The 26433-nt window shown below is 36.9% G+C and overlaps 1 protein-coding gene across 4 annotated transcripts in view; it reads right to left on the minus strand.

Moving 5' to 3' along the window:
* Nucleotides 1-1468: 1468 nt before the first annotated feature.
* FSTL4 (follistatin like 4) overlaps nucleotides 1469-26433 on the minus strand; it is a 462461-nt gene continuing 437496 nt past the window's right edge. For 2 of the 4 annotated variants that reach the window (XM_034404188.2, XM_034404195.2), the window contains exons 9-16: nucleotides 23085-23246; nucleotides 21241-21375; nucleotides 17164-17190; nucleotides 12909-13027; nucleotides 11875-12024; nucleotides 10287-10394; nucleotides 7041-7150; nucleotides 1469-2195 (exon numbers count right to left, since the gene is read on the minus strand). In XM_034404188.2, coding sequence (XP_034260079.2) covers nucleotides 1493-2195; nucleotides 7041-7150; nucleotides 10287-10394; nucleotides 11875-12024; nucleotides 12909-13027; nucleotides 17164-17190; nucleotides 21241-21375; nucleotides 23085-23246 — 1514 coding nt within the window. In that variant the 3' untranslated portion in view covers nucleotides 1469-1492. The remainder of the gene's footprint in view (nucleotides 2196-7040; nucleotides 7151-10286; nucleotides 10395-11874; nucleotides 12025-12908; nucleotides 13028-17163; nucleotides 17191-21240; nucleotides 21376-23084; nucleotides 23247-26433) is intronic. The other 2 variants (XM_034404203.2, XM_087883660.1) reach the window with 1 other exon arrangement.

Here is a 26433-nt window from a genome sequence, read left to right on the forward strand (position 1 = left end):
GAGGACATTATGAATGAAAGAAGAATGTGAAGAACAGCAAAATGGAATAGATAAGATTTTTTAAAAAGGCTTTTCTTCCTAAGATCCTAGATGACAGATATGTCTGATTTATATAAAAGCTAAAAGTTTTCTGCACAAAAATATGCTATTAAAAAGAGTGCTTTTAAAGATGTATCTATTGTTTCTACGAAGGGCCCCAATTTCTTTGACTAATGGTAAATTTTAAATGAAGGGGAATAAATGCTTTCTGAAAAATGTTTCTGCACTGGAAACAGTACTGCTTCTTTTTCTCTAATGCTAAAATAGCAGCTTATTTTTGTACACTTTGTATGGCTGATGCTGTTCAAAAAATAAACTAATATATCTCTTTGTGGATTACATAGAAGATATTTGCATATTTGTTCATTTATTGACACCTTAAACAAAGTTTCCTAGATTGGGAGGTTCTGCAACTCCGGCTACATCAGATATACGTGCTTGGGTTAGGTCTGAGAGAAAGATCTAATACAATATCATTTGGTTATACATGTGTATGTGCGTGCGTGCGTGTGTGTGTGTGCGCATATAAATTTTAACCTTTGAAGGAACTGTATTATCTAAAGAGAAAACCATGGCTTACAATGGAAATCCTACTCCTAACAATTTCGGTTGGTCTGTTCCAAACATGATTACATCTGGACTAAATCCAGTATTTCTTTCTTTCCATTTTTTTCTGAATCAATTTCATACTTCCCTCTCTATCCTTGATTTGTCACTTCTTAAGTGTTGCCTTACTGCAGTGTCTTCAGTACGATACTCTCACGACAAGAGAGGGACTGGGGAAAGACTGCCACCCCTGAAATATGTAGGAGTAGCAGAAGTTGAAACAACACGTAGTCCGGTTTCCACCTTACTGCCTCAGTCTGTTTTTAGATGAGTGGAAATATTGCCTTTTAAAATATGCAGACCTTTTGCCTTGATATTATCTGCTATACAGAATGATTCCAGAAATCTTTGACATGAATGGCTCTATAAAGTCTAAATTCGTCCAGCTCTTCCATCCTTGCAAAAATAAAATATCTAAGTGACAGGGTTGATCTCATGCCACATGGCACAATGTTGTATACAAAATGTTATGCTGGAATAACAGAATGAAAACCAATTACCTAGAGAGAACCGAAAGATTGATCAGCCTTTCAAGTCAAAAGTGAGGCTCTTATAGGATGTTACTTATAGCATCTCAGGTGAATCATTCCTTTCCCAGGGTATATTCCATACATTAAGTCATTAAATCAGACTCAACATAAATTCCTAGTACAACCAATTCCAATTAGCAGATCATACCCTATTTGCAATAGGCCAGTCTTCTACTGTGAAATGTATACCAGTTTCCCCCCTCAGTGTAAAAATATACAATGCTACTGCATATATATTTTTTTGCTGCAGTTAAATGTTCAATCAGTCCTTTTTTTTCTCCTGAAAGTTCTGGTTTCTTTTTCCTTTCGTATATTTTTCATACATCTCCTACCCAGACTACTGTGTTGCCCTTCTTGATTCCTGAAACTTCACAGCGTAATGTATTTTGTCTGCCATTAATTATAAAGAGTGAACTCTTTGCTGGTGTTAGAAGATATTGACCAAATAATCCACTGTCTTGGATAATTCTGTTGTAGCTGTTCCAGGGCCAGTCTTTAGGTCTGATAGGGTCTTTTAAGTTCTTCAAGAGGTCCATTTTCCCTGTCGACAACTCAATAAAAAGCACATCTGTTTGCAAATGTGAAGAAGCATAAATATAATACTGATTGGCTTCAGTGAAAGAGGATTGGAATGTCAGATGAGATATGTGCATAGAGGTTTGTAAATCATAAATCAACTTGATTTCTCCTTGGACTGTTATGGCCTGGACTCTGATCCTTCTGCTCTCTTCATCTGCACTGACCAAATAACGTCCATCTGGAGAGATGTAGGGAGTACCTGATACATCATCATTGGGACCAATAACAGAATCTGTAACACTGTCAATTATAAGTTGTGGAATTCTTGGTATGGACTTGTTTGCTTTGCACTGCACAAAGAAATAACCTCCCAAGTGAGTGTAGGCCATGGCTTGGGGTAGGCAGCTGTAGTTTCCAAAGCTGATAGTTTTGATATGAGCCATGGTTTCCAGATCAATTTTGTGAACTGCAGCCTTCGACTTATTGAAGATAAAGCCAAACCTGTAAATAAAAAGCAAAACATGGTAGAACTAACTATGCACTTTAAGAAACGTGGTTCCATTCATGAGTGAGCAAGTTTATGGTGCCCAAGTGCTCAAAACCAACATTTATTTAAGGACCCTTTATAGCAAGAGGTTTACCTTTCATTTTCAGGTGAAATGCCAAACTTCAGTCTCAGGTATGAGATACTATGGCCCACCTTCCAAAAATGTGGAGTGAACATCATAAACAGTGAATGAACTGAGCACAGAAATTAGATACCATGAACAATAAATTAATTTCAAATATTTAGTATGACCACTGCCGCCTCTTTAATAACTTCTCATCTGTCACAGTGAAAATTACAGTTTGATGAAAACTCCAAAGAAGCTTTAGGCAACCACCAATTCTGAAGCCTCATCTTACCCAACCTTGCTTAGATCAAATGTCACACTATATTTTGATCAAGGGAAGGAATGAGGCAAAGAAATTTTACCTTGTTTAATGCCACATAGAGCTTAATTCTGAGCTGCAATAGAATATATTTAGTTGGACACACAGAGATATTCAGGGAAAAGACATTAAAGGTGAAACAACACCCTGTCAAGTTTTGTACCATGGAATAAATGGATTCTGTGCTTTCAAGATTTTAAGAGATTGAAATGGTGAAACGCCAGAGGACATTTTTAGGTAATAGCAGAAGATCATTGCTTCTAGCATTTGCTTTAAGTCTCTTGCAAAAAAAAAAAAAGTAGCATTGTCCTTCTCGTTATTGCTTTTCAGTGTCTTAATGTATGTTTACATTGCATAAAGATTTTTAAATATATCAGACTAATATACTGTAAACCTGACCTCAATAAGTGATACAGAAAACTATTTTTTTTCAAGATATGTAAGTCTTTTCTCAGTGTTCTCATTGAGTTGCTTCTTAGCCATTGGTAGCATAGACGTTTGAAATCAAAGGGTTTACTAAATCTACATCCATTGCAAAATATAAATGTCTGTATAGAAGAACTAGCTGGGGACACATATGGTGTTAGATTTTTTTGGGGGGTAGATGACAGTATATCCTGATACCCTTTAAACCCTTCCTTCCTTTGCAGAAAATACTTATTAAACAGAATGAGGTGGAAGAGTGTTAGAAGAGTTGAAGAAACACTAAGTCAGTGCTGGCGAATCTTTTCAGCACTGAGTGCCAACACAGGAGCGTGTGTGCGTGCATGAGCAGCTCTCTAGCATGTACATGTGCCCCGGCCACCTGGTCTTCTGGTTTCTGGAGCATATGCATGCACAAAGATCAGCTGGCCTTGCATGCATGTGCACGCTGGAAACCAGACGCATAGCTTCCCGGCACACGCATGCGTGCTGGGGAGCTGTTGTTCTGGTTTCCAGCGCTCCTGTGTGCGTGAAGACCAGCTGGTCAGCACACATGTGCACCTTGGAATCCGGAAGAGCAATGGGCTATGGCTGGCGTGCCCGGAGAGATGGCTCTGCATGCCACTTCCGGCACACATGCCATAGGTTCGCCATCACAATCTATCTTGAATTGAAAAGATGGTATCTCCCATTGTGACTTGAATTCAAAAGAATTAATAGATAATGTTCTACGTGGATGGTCCTTCCATCTGGAGAAATCAAAATAATAAGATTATGGTATTTGGACTACCAAATCTGGATGACCACAAAGACCAGATATATAACAGCATTAATTTGGAATGGGCTTTTGTAATTTCTCAATCTCAATCGATACAGTTTGTGATTTTTCCCCTCCAGATAACCATGGTCCTAATATGCCATTTCTTTCGATTGAAAACCATATTTCTGACAGTTCTAGTACATTGAAACTCATTCTTTTTCCAAATAATAATCATTATTGTAAACCACAAAGAGTTTTGGGATTGTGGTGGATAGTGCATAGTTATGTGTTTATGTGCATATGTAAACAGAAAAAGAGAGTTGAAAGCTGCACAATCTCATGCATAAAAATTCATTCCTTAAGAAAAAAGGTTTTATATTCTCTGATCCTGCAAATAACTCTGGGATTTAGTTTGTCTTGCATCAATTACAAATTAAAAAAGAAATCTAGTGCAGAAAATGAAAATGGTGTGTGATTAAGGAGTAATAAGATTATGCCTGCTGTTCCTTTATATCAGGATGCATTGAAGTACATTTTAAAGAAAAATACTTTATTTAAAGCTCTTCTATGCTTACAATAAATGTAAGGCTGCAGTATAAACCAGTGGTAACTTTAAGACATATAGACTTCAACTTCCTTCCCCATGGCTGGCTGGGGAATTCCGGGAGTTGAAGTTTACATACCTAAAAGCTGCCAAGTTTGAGAAACACAGGTCTAAACTGACATCTGGTAGTCGGATTTATATGCTCATGGAGATTTCTTAGGAGACGTAGCCAGGGTTACATTGACAGGTGAATGAGACAGATCAATGATACACCTGCTGTTATTAAATAAGCACTCAAGCATTTACTGTACATTCCCTCCATTTCTTTCCTCTTGGTGGCTAGATTTTGTTGTTGTTGTTGTTCAAACCCAGAATTTGAACATTACTAATTATGACTTCCTCAAGGAGGCAGCTTCAAAAATCATTAATTTATATTGACATCAATACTTTTGTCATTCCATATGAGATAATAATATATAGTACAGGGATTCTTGCAAACTCCATCACCTGTCTTATCTGACTGTAGCTCACTCCATTTTTGGGACAGTGTGCTAAATCATTGTTTGAGTTGACATGCAAATATGTGTGAACTTCTTACTTGAAATCTAAACTGCAAAATTGAAGATAGGCTCGCACGGTCATTTGGGATTGGTGCTATTGTAACAGCAACCCATGGCAATCTCCCTGCCTGAGCTGCTGGATGCCATCTCAGGGTTGGCTGTGGAATTCTCCAGGTTTATAATCCTGGAGGACTTTAATTTGCTCTCCCTGGGGCTAGCCTTGGAAGCAGCTCGGGAGTTCACGGCCACCATGGTAGCGATGGGCCTATTCCAAGTCATTCATGGTCTGACTTGAAACATGCCAGACATGATTTTCTCATCAGAGCAGTGGCAAGAAGGGAGAGCTACCTTTGTCATGGTAAAATCACAAGTCTGATCATGATCAAAGTCTATTTATTACACTTATATTACTCCTTTCGTCCAAGACCTCAGGGTAATTGACCCAGGGATTCCATTTCAGGTTATCCCCACTATAGCAATCCTGTGATATGATTTGGATGTGGGGGGGCGGGGCAGGTCAAAGTTATCTAGCCAATTTGCATGACTTAAACCTGGGTTTCCTGAGCTTTAATCCAATGATTTAATTATTGCAAAACTCCACTTCACCTAGATTACACCTGGAATCCCATTGGAAATCTATGGATCCATATTATTGTGGTTTTCTTATGATTAATTTAATATTTTATTTTATTGTATTGTCCACATATTTTGTTATATATATACTGTATGTATGTACTGTGTGTGTATGTATGTGTGTATTACGTACATACAGTATATACTGCATATAACAAAATATATTTTGTATATATTTGCTGATGCTTTATTAATCTGAATTTGTATATCACTGTTTGCATGACCTCTGTAGATATCATATGCTAATTAAAATAAAAATAAACATCTGGAATTGGAATATTAGTATACATATGTGTATACATGCATGAATAATAATAATTTGTATGTCACCATTGGCTGTGCAAATGTATATTGCTACTTAAAGCAAACATATATCATTTCTGAAATTAAAACAAAGCATAGGGGTTTTTTCCTTCATTAAAACAAATAACAACAAAAAAATAGCACTGTGTTGTCATGGCAAATTTATGGCAACTCACTGGAAATGGTTCTGGATATTGTACAATCAACTGGCTTCATAAATATTGATGATATTGCTTTATGACTAGATCAGGGTTCCCCAACCTTATTGGCTTTGCAGACCAGTAGGAATTTTTCTGTGTGAGCAACAGGCATGCGGACCTGCTGTTTGTGCAAGTGGAGCATGCATACACATGCTTGCCTGCTGCTCAGGCATGTGTGGACGCGCGCATGTGCTCTTGCCCACCACTTCCGCAGCCTGGTTCCAAACAGCTCAAGGCCTGGTAGTGGGCCATGGCCCAGAGGTAGGGGACCCCTGGACTAGATGGTGCATTTGCAATGGCTCTCAGTCAAGAGTAGAAAGACATAGATAAGAATTCCTCGAATCATGTTCTAACACGGTGGGGAGGTATTCCAACTTAGCTGCATTGTTAATTTTCTTCCTGAAAACCAGGGATGGGTTTCGACCAGTTTGCCCCAGTTTGGGTGAACTAGTAGTGGTGGCGGCGGGAGGTTCCACCCACCTGCCTACACATCATCAAAAATGCTCTGCGCATGAACAGAAGTACTGCGCGCTTGCAAAGTGAGCGCCCACCTGCGTGTTACTGATAGCAAACTGGTAGCCCTGGGATTTGAATCCCATCTCTGCTGAAAACATACTGAATACGCATCAGACTGCAAAAGCTGAAATCCATTTATTAGACCAAAACTTAAAATGAAATAAAATAAAATGAAAATTATCAGTTGAAATTTTCATTAAATTAAATTAAAACTCAGTGACAATCTTGAGAATAGATGAACTAGTGGATAATTCTATCAGGCTAGTCATGACTGCTCCATTGCTTCTTGGGGTCCATTTTGTCTGTCTGATATCATATCATGATTCTACACTCACAAGAGGCTTTACAGAAGATGTTATGTCTTCTTCATGAGGGGTTTTTTTTGGGGGGGGCAAGAGTACAAAATCAAACCAGTATTACCTGTGATTCAGAAGAATTGTTAGCCTGAAGGTACAACTGTTAGAGAACTCTTACCTGATGTGATTGATAATCAGATTTGTAGGTGGAATAAAATAATCGTCCATTCCAGTCAGGTGGGTACCAATGATCTGCTGGTTCTCTCCTGTACTTGCTTCTGATATTACCTACCATAAATAAACAAACATTGGCCATTGATAGGAGCTAGAAAAGAAATAAATGTTTTGAAGGCCTAAAATGCATATGAGACCAACAAGATTGTGGTCATCTGCATAATAGTATTCCATAAGCCAAAATGATGGTTACATCAGTTCCTAAAAATAAGTATGTTAATGAAATGGCATCTCTGTGTAGGTTTGTAAGATCAGAGAATAATTTCAATTTACATTCAAGCTTGGTACTAGCTTGAAGAGCCTTGGTACTACAGTGGTTTAAAGCACCCTGTTATTAACACAGCTGCCTGCAATTTACTGCTGGTTCGAATCTCTCCAAGGCTCAAGGTTGACTCAGCCTTCCATCCTTTCTAAGGTAGGTTAAATGAGGACCCAGTTTGTGGGGGCAATAAGCTGACTTTGTATAAAATATACAAAAGTATGAAGGCTATTGCTTAGCGCACTGTAAGCCGCCCTGAGTCTCCGGAGAAGGGCGGCATATAAATCAAATTAAAAAAAAAAAAAAAAAGCTGTTCATACTGCTATGCAATGCAGTCATGCAGGACCTGAAACTATCCCACATCAAATCCTGCAATAATTTTTCTACATTAGCTACAATGAACATGGATGTTATATTCACATTTATTTAATCTAATGTAAATAAAGGTAAAGGTTCCCCTCGCACATATGTGCTAATTGTTCCCAGCTCTAGGGGGTGGTGCTCATCTCCATTTCAAAGCCGAAGAGCCAGCGCTGTCCGAAGATGTCTCCGTGGTCATGTGGCCGGCATGACTAAACACCAAAGGTGCACGGAACACTGTTACCTTCCCACCAAAGATGGTCCCTATTTTTCTAGTTGCATTTTTTACGTGCTTTCGAACTGCTAAGTTGGCAGAAGCTGGGACAAGTAACGGGAGCTCACCCCATTATACGGCACTAGGGATCAAACCGCTGAACTGCCGACCTTTTGATCCACAAGCTCAGCGTCTTAGCCACTGAGCCACCGCGTCCCATGCTAGTGTAAATACACAAGGCCAATTTATTGTGTTAATTGTCCACAGCAAAGTTATAGTAACTAATCATTTCTATAAAAGTACCGTGTTTCCCCAAAAATAAGAACCTGTATTTTTTTTTTTTGAACCCTGAAATAAGTGCTTGGCCTTATTGCTATGTGCTCAAAAGCCCAATTGTCTTATTTTGGGGGAAACAGGGTATATGTATTATAGCTTTAAGAAGATGAGGTGTGGAAATGAGAAAATGATTTTTTTTACTATTCTATTTTTTTTTTTAAGTCTAATCTTTAAACATGAAGTTCTTTATTTTTAGGGAAACTCTCCTTTTCAACTCTCCAGTAAAATCAGCAAAACATAAAGGTGAAATCTTAAAGAAAGTGTTTACATTCTTGGATTCTTTTGTAGGAAGGTGTTTTTGATTCAACATAGCTACTCATCAACAAACTCATTAGAAATCTATTGTTGAGCAGGACTGCTTTAGAGCAGGGGTTTCTAATCCCCAGGCCACAGTACTGGTCTGTTGACAATTAGGAACCATTATACATAGCTAGAAGTGTGCGGTGGACAAGTGAGCAAAGCCCAAACCACCTCCCCTGGTCCATATAAAAATTGTCTTCCACAAAACTGGTCCCTGGTGCCAAAAAGTTAGGACCAGTGCTTTAGAATGTACAGCTAAAAAAATCACACTACCAAAACTGCCAAAGCCTTTAAAAAATTGCTTCAAATATTTTGTTTGGTATATTTAGAGTTTTCTTCATTATACTGCTAAAATATTATATTTCTTGATGAAGAGATTTAATCAGGAAAATACAGTATATTTTACCTTTCCTTCCTAATACAATATAAGCAAAATTAGAGTAATGCAGTATACATATTCTACAATTTGTATGAAATAATCTGCTAAATGTTACAGTTCAGACAATTAGGAGCTTGTACAGTGGACCCACAGTGATTTAGTTTTTGTGCCATGATCATTTGCATATAGAGATGGCTTGGTCACTATTACAATGGGTAGACAGAGAATGATATTGAAGGTATCATTAGTTATAAGAACAAGCAGCACAAGTCCATAGGTTTCTACGAGCATAAATGAAAGGCTGTGAGTAGGGCTAATGCTAGAATTGTGTAGGGACATCTTTCTTTCTGTCTCCACAGTGCTGGAAGGTAATCTACACTTACAGAATATTGTCTTTCTAAAAACTTTTGTCGTTGTTTATTTCAATAATCCAAATTACAATACCTAGGAAACTGGCAAAGATAAGAGCATTCATACAAAGCATGTTCTGTGTAGCAAACGAAAAACAGTTTGGTTCCAGGATTCAAGCTTATTTAAACTTCTCCATGAGACCCAGCAATTTTTTTGGATCGGGGAATAACTCCATAACCCTGAATTTTTTAAATTGGATGTATTTTGTGGTGGCTTGCAATCCATAACTAGATTGTGGCACGTTAAGAGAAGGATGATGGGTTTTCTAGATGGAGAAAATCAAAAAAAATAAGAGAAAGAAAATAATAGCAAAATAAAAGAAATAAAAGGAGAGAACTAGCATTTGGGGTAACTCTAAAACTAACTGCAAATAATTAAAAATGATGTCTGCTTAAATGACGATAAGAAGAATGGGTGGTGGACTTCTATGATCCCATTATGCTTGAAGGATAGCTTTTGATCTAGTGGAGATCTTGCAAACAAGAGAAGGAAAGAGGTTGCTAATTCTTCTTTCCTTCATCATCTCCTTGCCCCCATCTCCAGAATCTATTCTGTGGGATGATCTCCTTCAAAACTAAGGAGGTTGAAGCAAGAGGCTGCAGAAGAGGACAAATCAACAGAAAGCATCTTCTCTTGCTCTTTCATTAAGTGATAATTCTTGGAGATCAAAAACTGCTCAATAATGTTGGAATATCTTCACCCAGTGACACTGAAATTGGCAGTACCTTTCAACAAGCATGTTTCTGGCTGTCAGTTCTGTTTTCAGACTGCTCAAAATAAAACAAAAGATGGAACTACTCTAAACAGAGGAGCAGAGGAGGGTGCAAAATTGGTATGCAAATGAACAATTATACTGTATTTCTATTTTTAAAACCCTGTTTATAGAAAACTATAAATACACATTGAGCTATTAAACTCATTGGAAACTTACCTGTAGTGTTGGATGGGACTTCTTCTTATCCCCCCAGCTAAGTATCCATATTTGGTCATGTGATTTATCATAATGTAACTTCACTGGCATAGGATCAACATCCAGAGACTTCAAAGAAACAACAAAACAACAACAAAAATCAGTTGGGTTAGTTCTTTTTCATGAAGAGGGAACGCAATCTCTGAATCTGGAAACTAACACAGTTAACAAACTGCGAATGAGAATTGCTAATGAGGATATGTTTTTCATTTTCTATTAAAATTAGACAATATAGCCTGCCATTTCTACTGTAAATGCCCTGTAGAAGACCTCATGGCCTACTGAGACCTGCTCCTTATGTTAGTAGTGCTAATGTATGCAGATGATCCCCCAACATCCTTATTACATATGCAATTTGCCTCCAGATTCATGCCATTGGCATCTACAAAAGACCTAGGTCTAATGGCTTTTTTCCATACGTTCATTACGTTTTCATTATGGGTTTTATTATTTACTATTAATTAGTTATTTGGTTTAAAATGGGATTTTATTGTACTTGTTTCTTAACTTGTGTTCGCCACCCTGAGTCCTTCGGGAGAATGGCGGCATATAAATACATGTAATAAATAATAAATAAATAAATAAATTACATCCAGCTATGAAGAGCTTTGGAACATCCCCTGCTATGTAAACTGCTTGCCATTTGTCCAAATCCCTCTCCCTCTCCCTCCCTCCCTCCCTCTCTCTCTCTCTACACACACACACACACACACACACACACACAGAGTCATTTGAAAAAGAAAGTATGCCTTCTTTGAGTTCTATGGTTTTATGCATCAGGACACAGTAAAAATCATCTGGTCCTTAGCAGTTTTTAGAAGTAGGCAAATACAACCTCAGATGAAGAAGAACTACATCAGATATTACACCATGTCATGGTGGAAGTCAATGGAATGGAATGACTACTTGGAAGTCAAGGTCACTAATTTCAGTGCATATGAAGTCATCACTGTAGAAAACCTTATTATTGGTTTCCATTGTACTCAAAAGGATCTATTTTAAGTAAGGATGATGCGCAAAGATCAGACTTCATGTACTACATATATTCTTGCAACAGGATAGAACCTTGATATACTTATATATTGGATCTGGTCACATAATATTCCTTTTTATTTGTATCCATTTCATGTATTTATAATCATGTTTATACTTATATCGGTTATCTAATACATGCTTGACAAAATAAATAAAATAAAATAAAGCATATGTTATATTGAATATTGGTACAAGAAAATAATCTTAGTCTTAGCAAATTCTTAGAATCATACATGCATATGTTCATTGATTTTTTTAAAGAACCCATTAGAAGTGTTCATGTAATAATGACCCTTTTTCTACTGGCCATTTTATCTTGCTTGTAATAGAAACCTTGTCGTATTTATAACAAGCAGCAAATAGGGGTCTCCCCCTCAACAAACAGACCAAACAGTAAACTGCAAGCCATGGTTAAAGTAATAGCTAGAATCTCCTCAGGGAAACAGCAAAATTCTTTGCACTGAAAAGGCTATTTTCCCCATTTTAAAACAACTAGTTGTCACTGTAAGATTACCTGAATTATTTTCTGTGTCTGAATATCAAGGATCATTATTCTATTCCACTTAGGCTGAGTAACATAAATATATTTGTCTCTAACATTGACAGCAGAAGCCCAGAGGCAAGACTGAACAACTTCACCTTCAAGAGTAGGACAGATATCTGCCTGAAATAAAAAAAAGAACAGAATTTGAATTTCTCTCAAACATATTCACAAAGAGGAAATCCTCCCTTCCTAAACCCGAGGACATTAAGTAAAATTTATGCACTTGCTTATGTACTTAAGTACAGAAATTTTCTTTCTTGTACTAGAAACAGCCTTGTGTTCTTTAGTATGCAATACTTGTTTTATTATTATTGTTTTATTTTTATTGTTGCTTTATTTATTATTTAGTTGTATAATCCACCTTGCCCCAAAAACTCAAAGCATCTCTCTCCAGCATGAACATTAACTTTCAGATTGGATCTGTTGTTCTGCATTCAAAATTGCATTTTCTATAGCCAAATGCAATGTACCATATCAACAAACAAGCATCAAACTCATCGTTGTACTTTTTTATTCATACACATTTTTATAACTTGTTCTCCCTTTTCATAATTCAATTAGGCTCATGTTTCTCAATTAAGCGAGGCTCAAATTAGGCTCATGTTTCTCAATCTGTGGCTTGAAACCCGATAATTTGGCCCTCCAGAGGGATCCCACCTTAGAACAAATTGGGGGAAGGTTGTCACAATATTTTTTTTTAAAAAAATCCCTTGATATGGCTTGCACAGGCAAGAAGGGACACTGTTAAAAATTCATTTTGTGCTTGCTCCCATTATAAATCCATTACAGTACCACAAAATTTATAAATCCCCCTAGTATATAGATTAAGTTTTAGTTATTAAAACTAAGAAGTGTATTTATTTCTTCAACACATTATCAAGGAAATTTTGGTTATGGGGCGATACCACTTATCACTTAGAAGCCACCATCTACAGAGTTTAATAATCCCTTCATTAGATCAACATTATCAATATTCTGGATATTATTCATGACCCCAGACTTACATAACTGGTGAACACTTTTTCGTTTGGTTTGATATGTCTCTGGATCTCACAGTCAGTTGGTTGAATTATTGTGATTCCATCCTCAGAAAAGACATAGAACATACTTCCCACACTGAGCCCTTGAAGAAAAAAACAGAACAAAAAGAGCAAGGGAAGAAAAGTCACATTTCCTATGTCTAAAAGCAAAATGAAAGCTAAACCAGAAAAGGAAAGTACTAACAAGGAAAGGCTGGAAGGAAAAGGAAAAACACCTAAAAATTAGGATGCTTTTGGTGCATTCACAAAATTAAAGTTCATATCACAAGTACGGCTTCAAGGTGTGGGAAAAGAGGTACAGGTAGACCCAAAAATGTTTTGCCTTGGTGGTAGCAGTCGAAACTTCAAATATTCAAATAAGAAACTGGGGTCATGGGTCTGTTAATCAGACAATCAGGCTTCCTTCCTTTACATGAAAAAAGAGACCGCTAACCATTTTGGTTTTTCAGGAAAATGCCTCAAATGCAGGCATTTATATTATATTATAGGCAGTCCTATAATGTATTGCACATCGTTCCAAACTGAAGCAACACATGTTATCTATGGCTTTCAGGGAATATTTTGTTTGGTGTCCAATAGCCTTTGGGGATTGGTCAGTTCTCATAGCCACCAAAGCAAAGACATTTTTGAAATTTGGCAAACTCTAATTCACAAATATGGAACCTTTTAGCATTGCAACAGCACTCATCTGTGAAAACTGGGGCATTCCAGAAGTTTGAGAAAAATAATTTGTCAATGAGCTGCTAGTAAAAGATTGCATTCTACATTTGTGCTTAATCAGAATGTCCCATGACTTAGGCAGAGGACTTCATTTTCCATTACATGCAGAAGCAGTAATAAATACATTGTATGCTGTATTGAGCAGCTTTTCCATCATTTTTCAGCAATCCAATCGATACACATGATCAGAGTTACAGATTTATACTGGCTGTTTTGTAATGGCTACTGTCATTCCAAGTGATATTGATAGTGTACTTATCTGCCCAACATCCATAGTTCTGTTGTGGTCAAATTTTGTTTTACTACTTTTTTTTTTGCATGGAATGTACATATATATATTAATTTAAAATATCAGCTGCTATAGATTGTAATTCTACTTCAGCTAGTGATTCCCCAAGTCCTGTTCAGACTAGAAATGTTCTGGAGCAGATCACATGCTTCCAGGACTGGAAATTAATCCAGTTTAGGTTAACCACTTTCACTCCCGTTTATTTCAAGGAGAGATAATTCAAATCATGCTATTACTCCAACTGAGAATGCATTGTCAGAATCAGAGACAGTTTAATAATATAAAAAGGCCTTTGATTGGGATAATTTCTTTAAAAAAAACCAGTTCCAGATAATACTTATTTTCTTGGTTAAAGGATGTGAACTTGCAGAAAAATAGAGCTAAGAAACACAATGGTACCCGGATTATTCAATCTTATTATGTTTCAGCCTATGATGTTTAGCCTCCGAGTTATACCACAGAAATACCCCAGTTAAGGCATCAAAATGGTCCTAGAAGAATGAAGCTTAAATATGATGCTGGAGTGAGGAACCATGCATTTCTGAAAGGATGGCAGCTTTAATTGCTGTGGATCAGTTAAAGACTCTTTGGCTCCAAGTTTCTTAGGTAACAGTTCATTACTGAGAACCTTTTCAGTTCCCATTCAACAAGAATTTAAATATGCACATTTGGAAGGTGGAGTTTGGCCTCTGATGAAATGAGTGCACATTTCTGTAGATATATAAAATTAGGAGATTTTTAATCAAATTGTAACAATCATGCAGTAATTTATGTGTAATTGTGAATTCATGCATACTGACTTCCTATTCTGCACAACTGTTTTGATGAAAATACACGATCCACATTCTAGATTTGATGTCATATTCTTAAAACAGTTGCTAATGGTAACATCAAGAATGTATTTAATGTTGTTTGCGTATTTATTAGTGATGCAAACACACATTCATAATACATTTTCTATTAGAATACTGCATATTGTGCTCTGAATTCAATGAGAACCAGTATTTCAATGCTAAAAATTATGTCTACTTTTATAAAGTACAGTATTCTGTTTCAATTATTTTGTATTTTGAATAGAGTTTAGCTCCAAATGGGCTTTTAGAATTCTTCATTTCACATAGCATTCTCTTCCAAGAAACATCCTTGTTTCTTTCTTTTTTTTTCCCATTTGAAGTATCCTATTGAATTGATTTCAAAGAAAGATAATGTAACCCCGTGACTGAATAAGTTTTCTCTCAGGGATATTAACTTGCAATACAGCACAGCATTATAAACAAAGAATGGTTCTCACAATCTTTTTGCAGATGAGCAAAATTTAATTTTCTCCTATCATTATATCTATAATCTGGCTGTCTTTTCATTATTTGCAGTCTGATTGTCTTGTCCTGTTTCTGAAATACCCAGTACAGCAAATTTTAAAATTCAGGAATAACTGACATAGCAACTCAGAAGGCACTGCAACATTTATTGCCATCATCTATGATGTTACATTTGCTCGAAATTAATCTTAAAACTGCCTTTCTGATTTTCTCAGCATTTTGTAATAGACATTTTATATGTCTACTTGTCTGTTTGCTATTTCTCTACTTAATCATGTGTGACTATTTCTACTTTCATATCATGAGAAATGAATGAGGGCATTAGAGAGTTGAAAGAAAGGAGGGGGGGAGTTTCTGTAGGTCTGATCTGCTGCTTCTTGAGCCCAAGAGCCAAGCTGAAAACTGTAGGAGATCCTGAAAGTGTAATATCTTGTGTTTTCTTTATTGCAAAGTTCATTTCACTGTTATGTCACTATTACTAATGTCTTTAATAAGAGTTCTAAACAATCTAAGAAGCCTTATGATGCTAAGGGCTAAGGGATACAGCCTTTCATCACAGGGTGCCATCAATATGGATTATTTCAGTAATTTAGCAGGATGTCAAGCTGTTTATAGGTCTGCCAAAGGTCTAGAAAGTTAGCTATGAACACATTTGGTCATAATCAGCATTTGTTAAGTTCAAAAAGTTAAACAAGAATTCCCATGCGGAATTTTTTGCATGTGCAAATATATAAAAACATTTATAAATAAAATTATATTTTGATACATGGATGAATATGTATCTTGTATTTTCATATAATATCTTTAAACCTGAAATGTCAGCATCCATGACACTATTCTGTTGTGTTGTGTTGTGTCATATCGTATCGTATCATATCGTATCGTATCCAGGGGCGGGTTTCAAAACCTGTCGCTACAGGTTTGCTTGTGGGCGTATATGCATGTGCCTCCCGCCACCACTACTCGTTCACCTGATCCGGGGTGAACCGGTAGCAACCCACCACTAATCATATCCTATCCTACCCTACCCTACCCTACCCTACCCATCCCTTCCCTTTTTGCAAATGACCTAATGTTTGCTTTCCAAAGGAACATTTCATAGTGACTGTTTTATTTTGCAATCTCATATATTTTTCAAGCATGATAGTGTGGAATAAGGCCAGGGTTGGATGCCTTCCAAGGCTTTTGTGAGATGTTATAAGGAATATTTGAACCTTGAAAATATTTGATTGTTTAAAGCTGTGTACAAAATGCACCAAAATCGGAACCAAATGCATAACTGCCAAATAAGCAGACATGAATAGTAAGCAAAGGTTCTGTTTTGCTTAAAGAAATGATGTGTCCCCTTTTTTGCCCTGTACAGGGTATTGAGGAAATATGGCACTGAAGAATGTGGCTTAATTAAATAATCTATACAAACACAATTATGAAGCAAGAATGACAGGGCCCGGTTGCTATAGTTTATAGGTCAAAAATAAATATTATTCTGCTAATAGTAATGATAATATGTTTAAATTCTCGATAATGGTTTTTTTTTTTTAACATGTGGAAGATCTAATACAGTCCTCCCAACCTAGATGCTTTTCAGAGGGGTGAATTTCAACTCCCAGAATATTTAAGAATGACTACGTAGTTGAAGAAGTCCATGTAGGTAGAAAATGTCCAGGTGGAATAAGACTGGCCTGGCCCATCATGTCTTAGGCACCCCTTTGAAAATGTATATTATTGTATTTATATTGTCCCAATTATGCAATTGGTTTGCCTGTGCCTTAAACTGAGACTGGACAACATTGCTAACACTAGTGGAAGATCAGTGGAAAATGGTTTCTTATGGATTTATTAAAGCAGACAAGCACATTATCACTACAACAAGACAATGTTACTGCAGTACCTTCCTCTCGCCACAGTATGTTTGCAACTGCAGCATCAGAGAAATGGGAGAGCCAGAAAATGGAAACAAAAAACAATGTCAACATTTCATTGTAGCAGTTAAATGACGTTAATATTCTTTTGTTCTTTTCTTACACAATAGCAATTTCTGTAATAAGTGATTGTATTTTTCTAGAGAAATGAGGTTGTTGGAGGGAATCCCATCAATTTTGAATTTCTGTGTTAGAATTCCAGACACCCCCTCCCCTCCTAGTCAAAGTATTTGTACATAGGAAAACCATCATGTTCAGCAAAGTACCTTGGGTTTTGCCTGCATAAGGGTGGTAATCTTTGAGACAACTCACTGTAATCACGTAGAGCAGATGTACCAATCACAATCATGTCTAGGCTATATATAACTTCCTATAGGTCAACAATAAATATTATTCTGCTAATAGTGGTGATAATATGTTTAAATTCTCTATAATGTTTTTTTTTAAATGTGAAAGATCTAATACAGTCTTCCCAACCTAGAAGGCTATTCAGAATAGCCTTGGTTAGCTTGGTACATGTTGGCCAGCTTGCTACAAGCATAATCTGTTTTCCTCCAAGCACAATCCCACTATTTTATGTAAACTAGAATATCTAATGTAGTGGCTACCTTATAGTCAATGCACTCCTGGCCTCTTCCAGCTGTGGACTTTAGGGCTATTCTGCCATCTAACATAAGATGGCAACATTCTGTTCGTCACTGAAAGCAAATTATTTAGCAGATGTATTCAATTTTCCAACAACCCAAGAGACGACTCTACACATGGACATCACCAGACGGTCAACACAGAAATCAGATTGACTATGTGCTCTGCAGCCAAAGATGGAGAAGCTCTACAAGACCAGGAGCTGACTGTGGCCCAGATCATGAGCGTCTCATCACAAAATTTAGGTTTAAATTGAAGAAAGTAGGGGAAAGCACTAGGCTACTCAGGTTTGAAGTAAATCATATCCCTGATGAATATACAGTAGAGGTGACAAATAGATTTAAGGAATTAGATCTGATAGACAGAGTGCCTGAAGAACTATGGATGGAGGTTCGCAACATTGTATAAGAGGTAGCAACTAAAACCATCCCAAAGAAAAAGAAACGGAAGAAAGCAAAATGTCTGTCTGAGGAAGCTCTGGAAATAGCTGAGGAAAGAAGGGAAGCGAAAGGCAAGGTAGAAAGAGAAAGATACAACCAATTGATTGCAGAATTTCAGAGAATAGCTAGAAGAGATAAGAATGCCTTCTTAAATGAACAGTGCAAAGAAATAGAAGAAAACAGTAGAATAGGGAGGATCAGAGGTCTCTTCAAGAAAATTGGAGATATAAAGGGAACTTTTCATGCAAAGATGGGCATGATAAAGGACCAAAATGGCAGGGACCTAACAGAGGCAGAAGAGATTAAGAAGAGGTGGCAAAATTACACAGAAAAACTATACGAGAATGAACATAATGTCCCAGATAACCACGATGGGATGGCCACTGACCTCAAGCCAGACATCCTAGAATGTGAAGTCAAATGGGCCTTAGGAAATCTGAGTAACAACAAAGCTAGTGGAGGTGACAGTATTCCAGCTGAGCTATTCAAAATCTTAAAAGACGATGCAGTAAAAGTGCTACACTCAATTTGCCAGCAAATTTGGAAAACTCAACAGTGGCCACAGGATTGGAAAAGGTCAGTTTACATTCCAATTCCAAAGAAAGGCAATGCCAAAGAATGTTCAAACTATTGCACCATTGTACATGCTAGTAAAGTTATGCTTAAAATACTACACTACTGCTCCAGCAGTATGTGGATCGAGAACTACCAGAAGTATAGTTGGATTTCGAAGAGGCAGAGGAACTAGAGAGCAAATTGCCAACATATGCTGGATCATGGAGAAAGCTAGGGAGTTCCAGCATCTACTTCTGCTTCATTGACTATGTAAAGCCTTTGATTGTGTGGATCACAACAAATTGTGGCAAGTTCTTAAAGAGATGGGAGTACCAGACCCTCTTATTTGTCTCTTGAGAAACCTATATGCGGGTCAAGAAGCAACAGTGAGAACTGGACATGGAACCACTGATTGGTTCAAAATTGGGAAGAGTCCGGCAAGGCTGTATACTGTCACCCTACCTATTTAACTTATATGCAGAGCACATCATGAGGAAGGTGAGGCTAGATGAATCAAAAGTTGGAATTAAGATTGCCGGGAGAAATATCAACAACCTCAGATATGCAGATGATACCACTCTAATGGCAGAAAGTGAAGAGGAACTAAAGAGCCTCTTGATGCGGGTGAAGAAGGAGAGTGTAAAAGTTAGCTTGAAATTCAACATTAAGAAAACTAAGATCATGGCATCTGGCCCTCTCAATTCCTGGGAAATAGATGGGGAAGAAATGGAGGTAGTGGCAGATTTGATTTTCCTGGGCTCCAAGATCACCGCAGATGGGGACTGCAGCCAAGAACTTAAAAGACACTTGCTCCTGGAGAGGAAAGCTATGGCAAATCTAGATAGCATACTAAAAAGCAGAGACATCACCCTGCCAACAAAAGTGCATATAGTCAAGGCCATGGTTTTCCCAGTTGCAATGTATGGCTGTGAAAGTTGGACCATAAGAAAGACAGAGTGCCAAAAAATCGAGGCCTTTGAACTATGGTGCTGGAGAAGACTCCTACGAGTCCCTTGGACTGCAAGGTGATCAAACTGGTCAGTCCTATAGGGGATCAACCATGACTGCTCTTTAGAAGGCCAGTTCCTGAAGATGAAACTCAAATACTTTGGCCACCTAATAAGAAGGAAAGACTCATTGGAGAAGAACCTAATGCTGGGAAAGATTGAGGGCAAAAGAAGAGATTGACAGAGAATGAGGTTGCTGGATGGAGTCACTGAAGCAGTAGGTGTGAGCTTAAACGGACTCCAGAGGATGGTAGAGGAAGGAAAGCCTGGAGGAACATGGTCCATAGGATCGTGATGGGTCAGACACGACTTCACAACTAATAACAACAACAACAACAAAATTCAATTCCAATTCTCTCCTGTTGATTTTGTTGTGATATACATACAGGAATGAACGCCATACATTTTTACACTTATTTTTTTTTAAGTTATGTGTAAATTGGACTTTAAGGTATTTGTCACAGGCAATGTCACCTAGCAATTTGCATGAATGATGAAGATAACAAAAGCAATCCAAATAGGACAGACAGCTTCAACTGCCATCATTAGTTTTATCTAAAGAAAATGAATGTTAACCTGAGTAATGCCTTAAAAACAGTAGTTGGAACTATTATTTTCTACCATCTCATAGTTTCATATTCCAGAACATATTATAGTTTTGCAGATAATTTATGACTTAGGTTACATAATTATGAACTAGATGGTTTATTATATCTTAATGTCTTTCCAATTCTTCAAATCATGAATTGTATTTTAATTAGTGAATGTGAAGCAAGGCAATGGGTCTCATAGTCATGAGCTGAAAAGAGCAAAGGCTGCTGGGAAGACAATTAAGGCTAATGCAATCCTGCTGCTGTTAACTATTATTATTGGATTTAATTAATTAAATGAATTTAGATTTAATTTAATTTAATGCAGCATTCTTTAGCCTGATACCTAAAGGGATTGAAATTACAATTTTCATAATTTTGAAGCACTTTGGCCAAAACCCAGTGCTAGCTGGTAATTCAGAAAGAATAGCTTGGAAAGGTCTCCAAAGACAATCTGCTGGATCAATCCATTTTAAATTGGTCCTTGGGGAGGGTTTCTCAAGTTTGTATTCTTCATATACCATATACGATTTCAGAAATGAATTTGAAAGCATTATGTTCAAAGACTCCTGGAATGTTTACCTTACTAATGAAAGCTATAGAAATAAGTTAGAAATTCACAGATAAGAAACTATAAAGTTTTGTAAATAATTCTTATTTCTAGTGATCAATGTGAACTAAACAGTCATTCTGAAATTAGACCTTAGTATGTGGTCCTTTATGCAAGCAAAATCCAATTTGGTTCAAATCGCTCAAGTCCATCAAAAGAGGATATATAATTAGAAAGTAGATATATAAATTAAACTTACGGGTTTTTCTTGCTGAGTCTTCAATGAAGAGAGATGAAATGTCCTCATCTACCCCTACTTCATTTTTAGCAATGCAAGTATAGGCACCTGTATCTTCATATCGAACACTGTTGATATGAAGTTCACTTCCATTTGCTGCAGCACCACCAAAAGAAATGCATAAAGAGTTGGAAATGCAAAAGGTTGCAGAACCTGAACAAATGTCAGGATGCTCTCCTGAGCACATTAATTTGCTGGGGAGCTCTGATGAAATTAAAGAGATTGTAGGCCAGTCTCAGAATGATTCTGTTGTCCAATATATTTTGAGGTGAGATGGCCTACAGAAGGAAAATTCTGGATATCCTGCAGATATCCATGCTGATATCTTTTCTCAGAATAAGGAAAGGACAAGTGAAAAATATATCCATACAGTTAACATTTCTGAACTTCTATGCATCCTTTTTTTGAAAATTGAATTTTTACAGATATGCTGTCATTATGAGTGTGTGATATATAAAAGTGGCAATTATGGGGGAATTGTGAAATATGATTGAAATATACTTCGTATTTTATTCTTCCCTTTTATGGGCAAAAGGGCCTGGTGGCTCAGTAGACTAATAGCATTGTGATTAACACCAGCTGTCTGCAATTACTGTAAGTTCGAATCTCACCAGGCTCAAGGTTGACTCAGCCTTCCATCCTTTCTAAGGTAGGTAAATTGAGGACCCAGTTTGTGGGGGCAATAAGCTGACTTTGTATAAATATACAAATGTATGACAGCTATTGCTTAACGCATTGTAAGCCGCCCTGAGTCTCCGGAGAAGGGCGGCATATAAATCAAATTAAAAAAAAAAATCATTGGCCCTCAAGTAGTATGCAGACCACAGACTACCTGTTGTAAATAGTACAGCTCCATCACTGAACCCCATAGTAATTCCACAACTGCTTAATAAGCAGACTTCCCTCAAAAGTATTCAGGAAAGTAAAATCATTAGAGGATGATATCAGGGCTCTTGGTAGTCTAAGAGAAAGTACCAAGTTCCATTATAATAGCACCTCTGGCAATAGAAAATCCTCCCCCCCCATTTATTCTTTGCTTTCTTTATATTATAATATTTGTAAATCATCTCAATCCTGTAAATCTGTAAGTGATGTATAGGTAAGTTAAAAAAAAACTTACAAAAATATAGCAAGAAAAATGTAATATGATAAGAATGCTTGGTCACAATCAGTCAAAGCTGATATTGAAATTGAAATTGATTCTTGGTGTAATATTCTATGTCTAGCATTCCATGCTATGTCATATCTTTCTTGCTTTAGGTTGCTATTTTCCAACTACTAATGAAGTGTAATACCTTCTTTCATATCCATGCAGTTTTCTTTGTACCATTATGCAAGTGGTTTGTGCTATGATGTTCTTTCAGATTTTTTCCCCCAATGTTGCTTATAAACCAGATATTCCTTAATGGTTTCCCATCCAAATAAAATTATTAACTTCTGAAAAGGATAGCTAGGTGTGTCTATCAGTGGAAACATTCTATTGCTCTTAAGTATATTGCTGAAAACTTTACTGACTCTGTTCAAAATGGCTAATTTGCAATGATCAGCAATAGAATCACTCAACTGATAATGGATAAAAAGAATTGAATACTGTCTTAATTCTTTAGCAAAAGAATTAAATTACATTTAAAAAAGAGCTGCAGTAAATTAACAAACAATATAGGCCTAGTTATATGTTATACGAATAGCACAAAGGCAAAGTCAATCTAGCTGACATAAGATCACATATTAGTAAAAAAAAATTAAAAGAAATCTCCTTGTGACTCTGCAATGATAGATAAAACTCACATTCTTTTTACCCTTACCTAAAATAAGGAGCTGCTTGGATAATTTTGGCGTGATAGCCATGCCATTCTTTAGCCAGGACATTTTGGGATTTGGAATGCCTTCTGCATGGCATTTGAGGCTTGCTGATATTCCTGGTTCTTGTGCCTGACTTTCAGGATAGACACGAATGACTGGTGGCACTATGGGAAGAAGAAACAGGAACAAATGACTTTAAATTACATTAAATTAAGCTTTGAAGCTCTTAGAACATCAGATACTGTATACAGAGCCAATTCAGGTGTCTTGTACAATTGCATGTTTCTTCCAAGGGATAGGTTGCTTCTAACCTGGGCAATGGTGAGTGAGAAAGTAAGCACTTGATGTGAAGCTCTTCATTTCCTGTGATTTATTTCTTAAAGTTGCACACACACATGGACCACACTGATTTTGTATTAACTGAATAAATTCACCCACCCACCCACCCAATTTATATTGTTGCCTGTTACACAAAACAAATGATTCTAGGATTACCAACCATATGGTTAATTTAATAACTGCAGTGATTTGCCTGACAAGTGTAGCAAAAATATCATAACTTAGAACTCATAACTCACTTAACAACTGACTTGCTTAGCAATGGAAATGTTAGGCTCAATTGTGGTTGTAAGTCGAGGATCATCTGTAGTCCAACCTGGTCATGACTAGGGCATGACTGGCCATGAGTAAAGCCTCTCACTCCAGTGGTGGGTGAGAAAATAAGTACTGAAATAAGCTTTTTCCTGTGTTTTATCTGCTTAAAAGCTGCACACTTATGGACCATATTGCTTTTGTATTAGCTGAGTGTAATATATATTCTTTCTCTCTCTTTCATCTCTCTCTCTTTCATCTCTCTCTCTCTTTCTCTTACTCTCTCTCTTGATTTTAAGTGAAATAACTGTCTGGACAAATGAAAACTCTTTTTTCACCAGTTTTGTGCTTTTGCTTGCAAGTGCAGATGCCTTTGTAATAAAAACAAGCCAATAATCAATGCAAAGACAGATTGAGTTAATATATTATATATAGTATATTGGACATTATTAAATTCTGATGCTGGTGTTTAAAAAAATAATTCTTTTCTGAGTAACACACTTAATACAAATCTAATTATGTTTTACCTCAAAGACTTGAAAAGAGCCTACCTCTTGCCAAATGGAATTAAACCATCCTGAGTTCTGATATTAAAAACTGGAAGCAAATGCTATTATTGTTCAAACCAACATAATGTAATCAAATTCTCTTTTGGAAATGAAAAATAAAAACAAGCTATCTGCCAAAACATTAGAATATTCTACATTTTGTTGCTGGTTGCATAGTCTAATATGAGATATTATCAACCGTTAAATATATGAGTATTTAATATATCCAGGCTTCAAAAACCTGAATGGCTACTAGATGCAGCAAAGAATTTGAGTTTTGTACCATTTTTCGACTATTTAATTGATTGATTTTTTCATTACATGCCATCAAGTCTTTGTCAACTCTTAACAACCACATAGAAATAATCTAATAGTCCCTAAACAGAACTCAAATCTGATAATCCTAGATCCCCCTTCTTGTCAGTCCTTTGCAACTACTTTGCTTACTTTAGAGGGGGAATCATTCTGAAACATTTCATGGAGGGGAATGTTAATTCACAATCACTGTGCCTATGCATAGAGGGAGGGTGGGAGGAAGGGAGGGAGGGAGGTTCTACAGCTTGACTGCTAAAGATAATACTTGCCAAACTGGACAGAAAATTTTGCTGCCCAATAGTGTTTAGCAAATGGCTCTTCCTTGGCCATCAAACAGAGCTGTGAAACGTGAGAAACTGCTTAATCTCACTTCTAGTTTCAAAAAGTCATAATATCTTGGTGATACTATGGTGAAAAACCAAAGTTTTAGTTTGGACTTCTGTCAAGCTCTATCTAGGATTTTTCTTAGTGAGTCATCCCCCAGGTTCTGGGTCTCTTCTGATCTCAGATTTCTCCTTTCTTGTTCACTTCCCAATTAGACTTTTTATAAATCCCTTTGTCCTATTTATGATTACAAATGCACAAAACATAACAAGCCATTTTTAAACACAGGAATATATGCCGGGTCCAGACTGTTTAGGAATTAATGTAAGTACAAGCATTTTGAATTAAATATCTCAAATTCCTTTAAATCTTGGTATTTTCTGTTTAGTGTATTGTTAACCAAGTTGGCATTTCTTTCAATGTTTTTCAAGGGCTGCTTGTGTATAACGTATCATATTAATACAATTGGCAAAGCATGAATCTCTTTTGTCATTGTTTTTACATCTTTGTGCCCAAACTGGGAAAATAACTGCTTTTGAGGTCACTGGCTCTCTAATGAAAAAACCCTGGATCTAGTGCATCCCCAAGCTATGTATCTTTTAATTAGCTGAAATGGATGATACATCTAATCTATTAATACTTTAACACCTTATGTGCATCCTCAGGCTGAATTAACTGAAACCAGTATCAGGCAACCAGAACAGAAAAATTCTGGATATATACATAGGATATGTTCTTATGGGGTTATCAAGGTCAAAGTAGATATGGAAAATATTTTGGAATTTTACTGAAAATTGTTCATAACAAATATCTGACTCCCAGAATTTAATTACTCTGTTTCTCCAAAAATAAGACCCTGTCTTATATTTTTTTTGCCACCAAAAGGCACAGGTCTTATTTTGGGGGGAAGTAATCCACCGACTAACCTCACTTGCGTGCGTCACCCCAGCTCCTTTTCGCTGTCAGAGGCCTTCAGGAACTTCTTCTGCGGCCGGCAAGGCTTTCCTGAAGGCGTCTGCAGCCGATAACAGAATTCCGGATCGATCCAGAGCTTTGTTATCAGCTACAGAGGCCTTCAGGAAAGCCTTGCCAGCCTTACCGGCTGCAGAAAAAATGGGCCGGCAAGGCAGGTGTCAGGGTGTGCGAGGCCTGGCTACAACTGTCCAAAGATAAGTAGTAGGGCAGCTCCACCCCCATCACCACCCTAGCTTAATTTTTACCCGTGCACCCTGGAGTGGGTGAGATCTTAATTAGGGCTTATTTTGGGGGTAGGGCTTATATTGGGTGCATGTGTAAAAATCAAGCTAGGACTTACTTTCAGAGTAGTCATATTTTCAGGGTATTAGTAAATATTTTACCAATCCAAACAACTCTAATGGATAGCAATTCAATGATGCAACAATGGCCATCGCACACTGCCACAAACCTGACCCAATACAGTAATTATCTTCCACCTAAGTTTATAGTGTGATCTAGTTTTTACATGGTGAAAAGAAAACAGCCTGACAGCTGATCAATCTGTTAACACAATTTAAAACCAAAGAGACTTTCCTATAGCTGTTGACACATTCTG

This window comes from Pantherophis guttatus, chromosome 2 (genome assembly GCF_059756535.1).
Source record: "Pantherophis guttatus breed Tessera chromosome 2, ASM5975653v1, whole genome shotgun sequence".
Taxonomy (NCBI): domain Eukaryota; kingdom Metazoa; phylum Chordata; class Lepidosauria; order Squamata; family Colubridae; genus Pantherophis; species Pantherophis guttatus.